The 12,853-nt window shown below is 37.1% G+C and overlaps 1 protein-coding gene across 7 annotated transcripts in view; it reads right to left on the bottom strand.

The window, feature by feature from the left end:
- Positions 1-12,853, bottom strand: part of LOC132766860 (von Willebrand factor D and EGF domain-containing protein-like) — a 324,994-nt gene that overhangs the window by 80,222 nt on the left and 231,919 nt on the right. For all 7 annotated transcript variants that reach the window (XM_067472855.1, XM_067472881.1, XM_067472890.1 and 4 more), the window contains one exon: positions 2,344-3,225. In XM_067472855.1, the coding sequence (XP_067328956.1) occupies positions 2,344-3,225 (882 nt within the window). The remainder of the gene's footprint in view (positions 1-2,343; positions 3,226-12,853) is intronic.

Raw genomic sequence — 12,853 nt, 5'->3', positions numbered from 1 at the left:
ACAGCCCAATTCTCATTTCTACAGGTGTTAGTCCACTTACAAAGGCATAACTTCCCAACAGGATTCTGACCTATATTAAGAACACAAGAGATTCAGTAATAAAAAGATACATCCAATTTGACACTTTATCAGACAGTTTTCTAAAGAGGAACGCACCCAGCCACTCTTAATTGTGTATATTACTTCACTGTGCTCCTTTAAACTGTCTAATTCATGTGTTAATTTAAGCAGTGAAATTAACAGTCTCCCTCATCATAAAATACTGTGATGATTATGTCCCTGCAGACATGTACAACAGGTGATAGGTCAGTTTTCTTTTCTGAATTCTTGTGCTAGAATGCAAAAACAAAGTTATAATTTGGCATAATACAGTCTGTCAGTGATTATGCATTTCATATAGCCATATGGCACCTATTCTCATTTATGCCAGTTTTATACTGCTTTAATATTGCTGGTAACACTAACTATTTGCTCAGTTTTCTGCAATGTAATTTTGCTATGAAGCGTAGCTGGTTGAGTCTGCTCCCTCTTTTTCGTCATACCAATTAGTTGCCCTCAGCGGTTGCTGCTGTGTGATTTCCCTGAAGTGAGTGCCTTGTGTTGCAGCTGCCAAAATATTACTATATGATCCATAAGAGCACTAGGGTCAAAACAAGAGACACATTGGACCAAAGTTTCTTATTAGGCATATATCGTTCATAGCAATCAAATGAGATATTTTGAACACACTGCCATTTTTTCATTGGTATGATTGTCTGTTTACCATAACCAGACATCGGCAGTGTCCACTCACCCACTCTGTAACAAGAGCAAAGCAAAGTAAAGAATCTTTCATGGACATGAATGATATGGCAGTGTAGAAGGGCCCTAAGTAGCATTAATTGAAGCCAATGAGTGTCCAACACACACACACACCTGATGTATAATATATCAAGAATGGAAGAATATTGGGTAGTTAATGGCCATAGGTTTTTCCATATACAAGTTATATGGCGATATATATCCAACTAAATCTTATATAGCAAAATTGCTCTTTGTCAGCAAATTGTTAGAGATGTAATACTGTTAATGCTTCCTTAATGTATATGTTTTGGAACTGTCCTAGAATAGCTACATTATGAGTGCAAGTAATCCCATGAATAAATGTGGTATTGGATATTCAGGGACATGCATTTTTTTAAAAAAAAAAAACATCTACATATTTCTTGGAAATTAACAAACTGCAAGGGAAGTGGATTTTCCACACACTTTTCAATGCTCAAAGATTGATACTTCATTACCACAAATATTCTTTCCTCCTCCTGTGATCCAATGAATAAAAATCTAACAACATTTGAAAGTATGATATACAGATGCAATTTACAAATGAACTTAAATTTGGGCATTTGGTCAGCTGTTATAGAAACTTACAACTAATGTGCTTATTTTTTTCCCCTAATTTTGTGTTTTATTTTCCTACTTTTGTTTTACTGGGGCATTATTCTATATAATGGAGAACCCTTTTGAATGTAAGTATTTTTTTAAAAAAAATACTATTTCTAGATGAGTTCATTTCATTAGCACAACTGTTTCACTTTAACTAAAGTATATGTCTGTGTATTTTCTCACTTTTTAGTTGTTCAGATATTAAAATGTGTGTGTGTGTGTGTGTGTGGGGGGGGTGCATACTTTATTTCTCAGGAGTACCCAGTTAGCTTCACAAACAAGCCCAATATAATTATTACTGTTGCTAGTAATTACCATTGATATACAGTATAACAAAACATAAAAGTGTTTTGGAAATCAAATATATTCTAGTTCACTGTAACTGCAGTTGCTGATCTGCTGCTAGGTATTAAATATATATCGGATGTCTGTAATGCTAAACACCCTTACTAGAATATGTGGTCAAGATAGTACTCATCATGAAATGAATGTAAGACTCCACCAACAAAATTATGCTGGCGATTCTGAGAGTGATTCTTGCTCCACCTTTCCTGCTTGAACAAGAGCAGCAAAATAGTGCTAGTATGTACTTCCATGGGCATTGAGTGGCCAGGGTGGTGGATCTATGAAAGAGCATCCATTTAATATCTGGTGAAGAAGAAGTAATATTGCCCTATTGGGAGACTGCAGTTTTCTCCAAGTTGTGACTTAGTGTGTTGGCATCCTCGGTCATTCATTGCAGGGGTATATCTATGAACCAATTTTGCACACAAAGATACTGCATAGCTCACTGTACCATGCTCCCAAAAGTATTTAAAATGGCATAAGCCTTCCCCCTCCCCACATAGTTATGCCAAGCCACAAACACTGAAATGAGGGGGGGGGGGTAAGGGACCCCCTTTCTCTCCTTTTACTTACCATGACATTGAATTCCATCACCACTATGACCTGTAGGGCAGGGTCCACATTTGAATGCCTCATCTTTTGTTGGTTCACAGTGCACACCGCTGAAACATGGCATATCTTCACAAGTGATTTTCCTGACAAGCAAAGATTTATAAATAGGTCTGGAAAGTACCAAATGATTTGGTGCTGAAGATTGAGGCCTTCTGGTCAACGCTGTCCACCCTGGAATCCTTGATTGTGAGGAAATCCCTGCTGGGCGGATTCTACTAGCAAAAGCAGTTTTCAGGTGGAAAGAGGAGGTGAATGGTGTTGTTAAAATTGATGTCTGTGGTTGGCCCACTTTAAATCCATGGACAGATACAGTCTGCATAGTTGAGGTTCCAGTTGACTGCTTTCCCAAAGACAACATGTCAAATGAGCTATGGGACTGTCCAACAACACGAGGCCTTATAGTGAACAACCTTGCATATAGTTCTTGTTGTCTGGATGAATTCCCTGTGATATATGACTGATCACTGTGTTTATAATCTGAGATGATATGAGCTACCCTTTGTGGTATTCCTCTCCTCTTTTGATGTGGATGGATGTTCAGGATAGTATTTTTTGTTTCATTGGACAAAACAGAGCTTTTAGACAGTTTGGAATCTGAAGTCAGTTTCATCAGAGATGAGGTATGAAACAGAGAGTCCACCCTTTCCGTGGTTGGTGGAGGAATATCAACAGTTATGGGATATCTTGCCATGGCAAAAGTTGCTTCTACTTTGGGCACATGGACTTGCAAGCCTGTTGGATTAGTCTTTTGTGATTTCTTTGTGTCAACTTGGATGGAAGAAACCTTGACTTCTCTAGTGTCTTTAACAAAAGCGTCAGTCAAACTCTGAATAGATATCGACACTAAAAAGAAAGAAAGGTGGATCATTAGCAATTGAATCATTTTCAACCCCCTCCACACAATTTTTTCCTGGCTATGACTCTATATATCTGCCAACATCATATATTTATATAAGAGTGTACACACCATGTGATATGTGTGAATTTTGTTTTCTAACAAGAATATCCAAATAAATGAAGCAAATATTGAGAATATGTGGGCTAGTTCTGCTTTTAGATATTGATATCCTTAGTGTGAGTCATGATTGGTAGCAGTTTGAAGGGGGCCTACACATGTAGATATATATGTGCATAGAGGTACCCCATACACTTTTCTCCAAACTGATGCCAAGGTAAATGAATCTTATCTCAGTAGTGGAGTAAAATGTTGCTGTTATGTCACAGTCTTATAATTTGACCAAAATTATATTATACAGATAATTATCTCTGGGTGTAATTTTACCAGATCCTGGTAGATATTCGCAAAATAGGAATGTACATCAAACCCTTTTGTGAAAAGTAGACTGTTCCCTTGAAAAGACCTGTCTTCTCCTCAAAGTTATCTGAATGTTGCTGTCAAAATGTAATCACACTGTCTTGTGATTCCTTGTTGTTTTCCAACTTATGTCACCCATAATGTGACCCTATCATGGGGTTTTCTTAAGAAAATTCAGTGGGTTTCCATGGCTGACAGGGGATCCAGACCCTGGTCTTCAGAGCCATAGGCCAACATTCAAACCACTGGCTCTCCAATTTTTATAGAAGTTATTTATTGTTCATTGTAGCACTTTAAAATAGCAATATGCCAAACTAGACATGTTTGGTGGAATGTCATTTTAATACAGCTGTGTAAAAGTATCTATAGTGTAATTCAGGTTTTACTTCTAGTTGTCTATATAACCTTTCTAGTGAAATTTGAAACTTGTTAAAGTGTACCAGTAATTGGGGGAGGGAAGTCTATTTAAAAAGGCAAATGATAGAACAAAATTCATTTTTATAACTTCCACTTAATGTTTTGTTACAGGTTGGAGGATAGGATAAGTGGAGTTCTCATTCATACACCACCTAATTTACAACTTTATAGAAAAAGTGGATTTCACTCATCGAAATTGGAATCAGAACAAGTTTTATTTATTCTTTGAAATGCCGTTATCCATTTAAGCTTTTAAAAAGTGTAAAGATTGCAAGGTTGTCTGAGGTCAAGAGCTTTCTCATATCTTACAGATTTCAATGTTTTATTCCATGCAATTAATCAATGTCTTAAAATCTATATGCTAGTATCAATGGAGAAGTATTGCTGGTAGACTTGTTTTCCCCTTACCAGGTAATTACATATTTGACTGGGTGATACACAGCAATGACAATCCAAAGCATTCAAGGTCAAAGTCAATTTAATATCCACTACCAAAAAAACATGCACAAAGTGTGCCATACATATTAACCTATCTTGATACACTCAAACTGTTTTATACGTATGGAAATATGTCGAAGGATGGAAATGAGCTGCCTTGACTTTCTCTGGTAGTAGTGTGTTAGAAATTGGAGGCTTTAAAAATCAAGGTGCATTGAGTTATAGAAAACAACCAATGAAACAAAATAAAAAATAAAATAAGTGGAGGCTCATACAATCAGTTCACATCATGTAAATATCTGCTATTTTGTTTTTGTAGTCATAGTTTTGGCAACCAGCACTTTTTGCAATGTATGGATGAATTTTAATTCTTTTAATAAAATATAATAATAAAGAATCACCAAGAACCAATTCTCTTTACCATGGTGAAATATTTTAATATGTCAATAAAAAGCTCAATTTGTCACAGAAAACGTTATGTGTGATATTAGTACAATACTGAGAGGTCTCTGTCTTTGTCTGTATATTGTGTGGGTACTGTGTGAGTCCAACCTCACCAGCACTTATAATAAAGTAACACACTTAGAGCACCAAAATCAGTTTGTCAAAGTGAAAACCAAGTACTAGTTATGTAACTACTAGCTAGCTATCCTCAACAAGTTACTTTTATGGGTATAATGAAGGCACTAAGAAGGTATAATGAAGATACTTGTAAAAACTAACAAAATTGAGAACATAGTTATTTCATTAATATAATAAACCAATGATTTCATAATTGTTATTCAACGATATTTTTAAATTATGTTTTTAGAGACATTTGGACAGGAATTTTTCAAGTTTTATGCCAATCTCTCAGCAATCTCCCCCCCCCCCCCCAAAGTAACAAAAATAAACAAGAAAATACATTATGTGAGATGCCAAAAAAGTTATTTTAATATAAAAATAATAAACCACAGCTCTTCAAATTGCTTTTCTCCAACTCTGCATATGATTCAAATTCAACATTTCTGTAATTGTAATGGAGACCTTGCTTCACTTTATGCACAAAATGAGCTGTTAAATTACTTTCATATTAAGTTATATTTGAGAGAGGAGTCCACTGCAGATTTGCTCAGATCTCTGTGACATTTAATCTCCCTTAAAAATCATGAAATCATGAGGGTTAAAGACTCTCCACAAAGGGCTAAAATCAGTGGCATGAGCCAATTTTAGCCTAAGTTACCCACAGAGCCCACTGACTCCCATCACATGATGCCATGTTGGCTCCATGGGTGAAGGAGGGTACATGCCGCTGGCAGGGCAACACGGAAGACCTCCTGTGTTGCCATACAATCTATGGGGGAAGGCGCACCACACATGCTCATGTCCCCCCCCCCCCCCCCCCCCGTGATTGCTCTCACTTGGAACTGGGTGATGTGAGGCATAGGACACCAATTTCCCCATGTTCTTCTAAGAACAACTGGGGTGCTGCCAGCAGCAGCTGCCAGCCACTTTCTCTTTCGTCATCCTCTTCCTCAACATGGGCAATTGAGAGTGATTCAAGTCAAAGTTTACTTATGTTCACCTGCTACATGAGGTTTTGCATTCCTCATGAATGCATACAGGATGGGTCTTCAAATGCTCATCACGAGGAATCAGTCACTTGGAAATGCCCTTAGCCTGGAGTAGAGCCTGACCGGTGTGTGAGCCTGGTAGTTTTAGGTAAAATTTTGCTGCATCATTAAGTGAAATCTGGAAATAGATTCTAGTGAAATAATTCCTAGGTAGAAAGGATGTCTATGACAGCATCTGTTCTCCAAATCTCAAATATTTGCATCCAAAATATCTTTGTTGTTTCTTCTTCAGCAGGCCTTCTCCACAAATCTTTACATTTGATATTAAAATGAGCTTGAAAAGAAATTGTGAATACTGCAGATAATCATTGCTAACCTAGCAATGCTAAAACCTTATTGTTTTATAGTGAGAGAGGTTATATTGAGTGAAAGCAATCTATTTATACATGTCATGTTAAAGAACTTATTTATTTGTCTTCAAATCCAGAGCTTTTCTTGGGTTTCAAATCAAGATTATTTAGACCAGAGTAATTGACATTTACATACATTTATTGCTGCATTTCAATAAAATGAAATCAAGGAATTTGAACACTTCTATCATTAAAGACACACAGTTCTGGCATGCAGCAATGATGAGGTAGAATGCAAGTCAAATGATTTTTTTAACTATATAAGAAATGAGGGGGAATAGCATTTAATTTTATTTAATCTATTCAATGCAAAAATGCCATCCCTAACTGTTGCATTAGAAATGTTTTCTTCCTTCCTAGATAGTTGCTATTTCATCATGCAAGCACAATTTAAATATACACAGAGAATTTAGCTGGTGGAATCCATCATAACTAAGACCCTTAGGAATATAATATTGCAGCTGAAAATCTCAACTGGCACAGCAGTAAGCAAGATATGCCAAGGGGGTTGTCATCTAAACATAAAATAATGGCACACCGTGACATCAGCTACTGGAAGCCTTAAAATGCTTTATGCAAGATGGGTCAGAGTCTCACATCTAAGTTAATATAAAAAAACTGCAGTCAATTACATCTGATTGTTAGCAAATGAAAAGTTGAAAGATACTGAATCTGTCATGAAATCTAGGAACTAAAGAAATATGACATTTAATGAAGCTCTACAATAATTGTGGAAGTCTCCACCTCATAGGGTAAAACGGGCTAGGGATATAAGCCCTGAATATTCCTGAAAATCTGGAAGTGGACATCTGGATTAGGCTGGATCCAGACTGATCAAGTGTCCAAATATACACTAGTATTTATATAGTATTTGTCAGCATGGATTGTGTTTAAGTTATTATTATTATTATTATTATTATTATTATTATTATTATTATTATATCCAAAGCAGACTTCCACAGATTACTTTATCTGTTGTAGACAACCTAGGATTTTGTAAAGTCACAACAAACAAAGAAGTTTTAAGCTAACATCAGGAAAGGTGTCCAGCAACAGCTCCATGGCTGCTGCTGAAGCAACAAAAGACAAAAAAGTGAGTGCCATCCAATTTTTTCCCAGGAACAAAGTGCAAGGAAAATGGAACGCCAGCCCTAGCCCATGTGAACAGTTCAAATTGGAATTGGCCTAGCTATTCAGACCACCCTAAAGTGCAGGGCTGCTCCAGAGCTTCAGTGAAGTTTCAGGGCATTCACCGACTTTTCCTAATGTGGAACAAAACTGCATTAACTAGCATTACCCCCACCTTAAGTACTAGAAGTCCCTGGATGTCATGCTTCTTGATACATGGCTAGCTTTTTCCCTTAAACTTATGGTATGCTCTCTGCTGCCACTTGCCAGAGACATGAAATGATAAAACAAAATTCCATCTGGACAGCTTGCTTCATGAAACTTGGTTGATGTCTTCCCATTAATCTTTGAGATGGAATGCATGTATAAACATAAAATTCATTTATGTTTCATATACAACTTATACACACATCCTGAAAGTAATTCTATATACAATATTTCTAGTATTTGTGTGCATGACACAAAATTTATCAAACCAGCAGAAAGCAAGGGTATGACTCTCTCAGCTACCCGTGTGCAAGATTTGGGATTTCGGAGTACTTTGGATTTAGAAATTTTGAATAAGGGGCACCCAGTATTTCCGATGCTCTTGTTGAGAAAAGGTGTCTCAACACCTTGTCTTCCCAATAAAATAATAGTCATTTTCAATGAGATCATTTACATAATGGAGGTTTTATATGAAAAAAGTGAATAGAGCAGTGTCATGCAGTCTCACCCAGCAGGGAGAAAGCTTTCTAGATTCTTCGTTCTTGCATGTAAGATGAAAGAAGCAAATATTTATTGTTCTTAGATGTGAATAAGGTGTACACACAGCAGCATCCAAGCATCTCCCTGCAATGGGTGGGTCACTTTGGTGGAAATTGTACTGGTGATGTAAGCAGGACCCTATGGAAGAAGATATTCAATACTATCTCAAACAATGGTCCCATCCCTTTGTTCAACCTCTCCTCTCCATGGTGAGATTGCCCATCTGTGTGATATAGGATCTTGGCTCATCTGTCAATCATCAACTCCAGAAATTATTTTGAGATAGATGGAGGCTTATAGGGGGTCTTTTGGTCCTAATGCATTCTGAATTACAGCCTTTGAAAACTGGGGCATTATTAAATGAAAACAATTACAAACAAGAAAAGAAACATTATAGCTTGGGACATATTCATAAAATGTCCTCTAAACATAATCTATTTTTATGGATTCTTTCTGAATCAGTTGTGTATAATGATGACTTGCCATTCACTAATTCATAGGCTGTTTCCATTAGAAAGGTAAATGCACTTAAGTTCTATTGTAGTCAAAATAATTTTGCAATGCTTTAAGAAGAAGCAGTAAGAAGTCCTAATGACCAAATAACAATGATTACATTTGTTTACCATGCATATGTCAGCTATTAGAATTGCCCCCTTATGACTGCTATGGTATCATTTAGTTATTTAAACACTCCACAAAGAAGTATTACAAAACAATGATGATAAACTGTCAAGACTCCATTTATTTTAAATATACAGTAGACTTATCCTAAAGTGTTCATCCAATGTAAGTTTTCACTTAAGATAAAATTATCTATATTTTTGGAGGGTGCTTTGGGGACTCCATTAATTCTTTGTCATTGGCAAATTTGCAAAAACCAAACAAAATATAATATTAACTAGAAAGAAAATCATTTTATTCCCACCTTCCTATCCATTAGGCAGCAATGTTGACACTTTTCCTTATGCAAATATTTTATTTCTTTGTCTTCTACTTGCACTGAATTACAGCTTGAAGGTTTTGAGGCAACTTTAGGAGAAGAGAAAATTCCTCTCAGCGAGAATATTAATTTTTCCTAAAAGGGAGAACTGTACATCTCAAAGAGCAAAACTTAATAGAAATGTAGAAACATAAAAACCTTTGCTCCCAGCTATGTCCAAGTCTAAAATTAAACTGCTTTTTAATATGAATACACAATAACCACCTTCGTTTCAATATCTATATTTTATAGATGTGTGTGGGGACATTTATGATGTGAGTTAGGATCCATTAAATGCATAGATAAGTGTCTAAAATCCAAGGTATTTATCAGCAGACTAGATGGAATTCAATTAGTTAGTTAGCTACTAGGAAATCTCTTATGAATTTGGCCTTCTTTCCCATTGTGATTGACTTATCTTGTCCTGCTCATTATCCTGCTCATAATAAGAATTGCAATATTTAAATTGATCAGATTATACCAGTCTGCATATCAGAACCTATAAGAAAATGCCTAGTCAGGTGTTGTTTATCATGGTATATTATAATGATAATAACTTATACCATGTGGTGGGGAGATGTTAAGATCTGTGCTTTATAAATATGGCTTATAACCGGGCTTTTAAGCAGAGAGATGGTTTCTGCCATAACTTGGACAATAGGCCAGATAGGAGAGATGTTTTCTTCTGGTTCCCTTCCATCTTGGAAGAAGACAAATTTAATTTAATACGTACACAATGGAATTTTCTTATAAAATGCCCTCCTGCTGAGAGAAGGAAATGTTCTCATTGACACATTCAGAAGAGCAATCAGTATTTAAATTTTTTTTTTTTACTCCTAATAAATGGGAGATCTTGTGAAACCAGCTGAGACTGGGACATCTATATTTATCTATGCCAATGGTTCTCAACCTGTGGTCCCTAGGTGTTTAGGCCTACAACTCCCAGAAATCCTAGCCAGTTTACCAGTTGTTAGGATGTCTGGGAGTTAAAGGCCAAAACATCTGGGGACCCACAGGTTGAGAATCACTGATCTATGTTTATACTTGATTGGCTTTATCCCATGTGGCAAATTGTTTTAATTACAGAACCATTTAAGAGTCATTAAACTACATTACTGGTGGGTGACATCACATTCAAATCTGCCCTTTTTCTTGCACTCATCACTTGGTACATGGAGTCTTTCTTTTGAACTCCCTATACAGCAATATTAAGACCATGTTTTGCTCAGCCCAGAGGCATTGCATTCACTCCCCCAAGTTAAAAGCAGGATCAATATAAGCAGAAGGGTAAACAAAAGAGAAAGAACTTCCAGCACAGAGAAATATCCCAAAGAAGAGAGCTCTACACAGAGGTTCCAAAGAAGCAAAGAAAACTATCAGGAGAGAGATTACTATGGGGGCTAAGTAAAACCAAAGTTCTCATAGAAGAAAGATGTTCCAGAAAGATCCAGAAAAGAGAAAGATCCCCTTCTTTCCCGATTCCACAGAAGCAAGAGCAAATGAAATCTCCCATTGAAAGTGCTCATCATCAAAAACCTGCTTTCCTCCCTTATTTGGGCTTTTGTCATGTTAGAGGGTAAGAAAATCCATGTCTTTGTGTTAGAACCTCATCACAATGTGGTCCTCAAACTGGAGAACAGTGGGTGCATCCGTGGAGCAGTGGGGCAAATCTGGTGGACAGGGGGAAATTGTCACTCTTCAGTCTGCATCACCTGTATTGCCCCATACCCCTGCATTGCCCCTGCATTGCCCCACAGGGGAAATGGTTGTTACCTGGCTTCCCCCCGCATGTTCCCTGTTTGCTGAATGAGAACATGGGAAGCATCATGTTCTCAGGGCTCCATACTAGGAGTCTTGTAGAATGGAGCCCCATTGGAAGTAGCCTTGTGTCATGGAATGGGCTCCGTCTTGAAAGCATCATAGAAAGGAGCCAAAGACCAATATGATGAGGTACAAAGTCTAAAGGTCCTTTAGATGCATCACTCATAGCCTCCTTTGATTGGTCGAGAATAGCTTATTTTTTTTAAAAAATTTTGTACTCCCTATCTTTTTCTTGATAAAGGTTTATAACTTTCCTTCTTTTTTCTGTTTGGGGTTGCTTTTGTATTAATTGTTTATTGTTAAAGACTTTAGTCCAAAAGGTGCTATAGATAATGTCTGGGGAATCTCTCCCCCCCCCCCCCAGTAAATCCAGGCATTATTCTTATCAATTGATATGATCTTGGTGATATTGAACAAATATTTTTGTTTGTGTGGAGTGAGTGGCTCTTTCTGGAACTTTCCTATTTGGAGAGCCGTTTCTCTCAAAGTATCATTTGAGTAGAGTTTTATTAAAGGATTTCAGTATGTTCTCCTTCAAATACTCCCACGTAAGACAGAGAAATTAATAAAATTTCCATTCTTATCTGATGTCTCCTGGACTGTCAGAATCTTCCTTCTGGCTAAAACAGTGTGATACTGACATATATGGATGAGCTACATCTACAGAGATCCGATCTGTTTCTCTGAGATACTCATGGGTATTAAGAGATATAAGAAGAGATTGGAGAAGAAGTTTATGTTTTTCTTCAAAAGAAAATCCATGACATTTTCTCAAAGGGGAAAATGACTCAAGTGTAAATATTTCCTGAATAAATGTTGTCTCTCATTTAATTCACATAGCAAATGGCCTAAAATTACAACCACATTGTTTCTAGCTATAAATACAAAGAACCAACAGCTACTTTATGGGTGATGAAAATCCAGGGCATTTTCTAAATTGCAATTGCTTCAAAAGTAATAATGAATATCTTTTAATATCATATGAGTGTATGTAAATGCATCCAGTGAGAGATTTCTTAAAAGGGATATCTGCATAATTTTTATAATTCCATTAATCCTGATTAAGTATAGACTTGTTTTATTATTGTAGATACACATGTACATTTGCTAAACACACCCATTTTCTCTCTCACACACAGACATCTACATATGCCTATTATTGTTGTGTGCCTTCCAGTCATTTCTGACTTACAGTGACCCTAAAGCAGGCCCGTAGCCAGGGTTTCGATGTGGGGGCGGGGGCGGGGGCGGGGGGGGGGCTGAGTCTGAGTGAAAGAGGGTCTACCCTAGCAAACCTTTTGTATCATTACCCCAATACCCCCATACATATGGAATATATTGAGTATGGTGATCAGATCATGATATGAATAAACATAACAGTTTAAATAATGCACCAGTAAGGCCTTTTCACGAACCATGAGAATTGGGGGGGGGGGGCCTGAAGCCCCTCAAGCCCCCCCCCCCCCCCCCGGCTACATGCCTGCCCTAAAGTGAAGCTATCATGGGGGTTTCTTGGCAAAATTAGTCCAGAAGGGGTTTGCTCTTGCCTTCCTCAACACTCCAGAGAGCATGACTTGACCAGTGGGTTTCCATAGCTGAGCCAGGTTTCGAACACTGGTCTCCCAGTGTCTTGGTACAATGCTCAAGCTACTACATAATGCTG

This window comes from Anolis sagrei, chromosome 1 (genome assembly GCF_037176765.1).
Source record: "Anolis sagrei isolate rAnoSag1 chromosome 1, rAnoSag1.mat, whole genome shotgun sequence".
Taxonomy (NCBI): domain Eukaryota; kingdom Metazoa; phylum Chordata; class Lepidosauria; order Squamata; family Dactyloidae; genus Anolis; species Anolis sagrei.
Note: the sequence above shows the minus strand (reverse complement) of the source record. Positions and strands in the feature narration are given on the sequence as shown.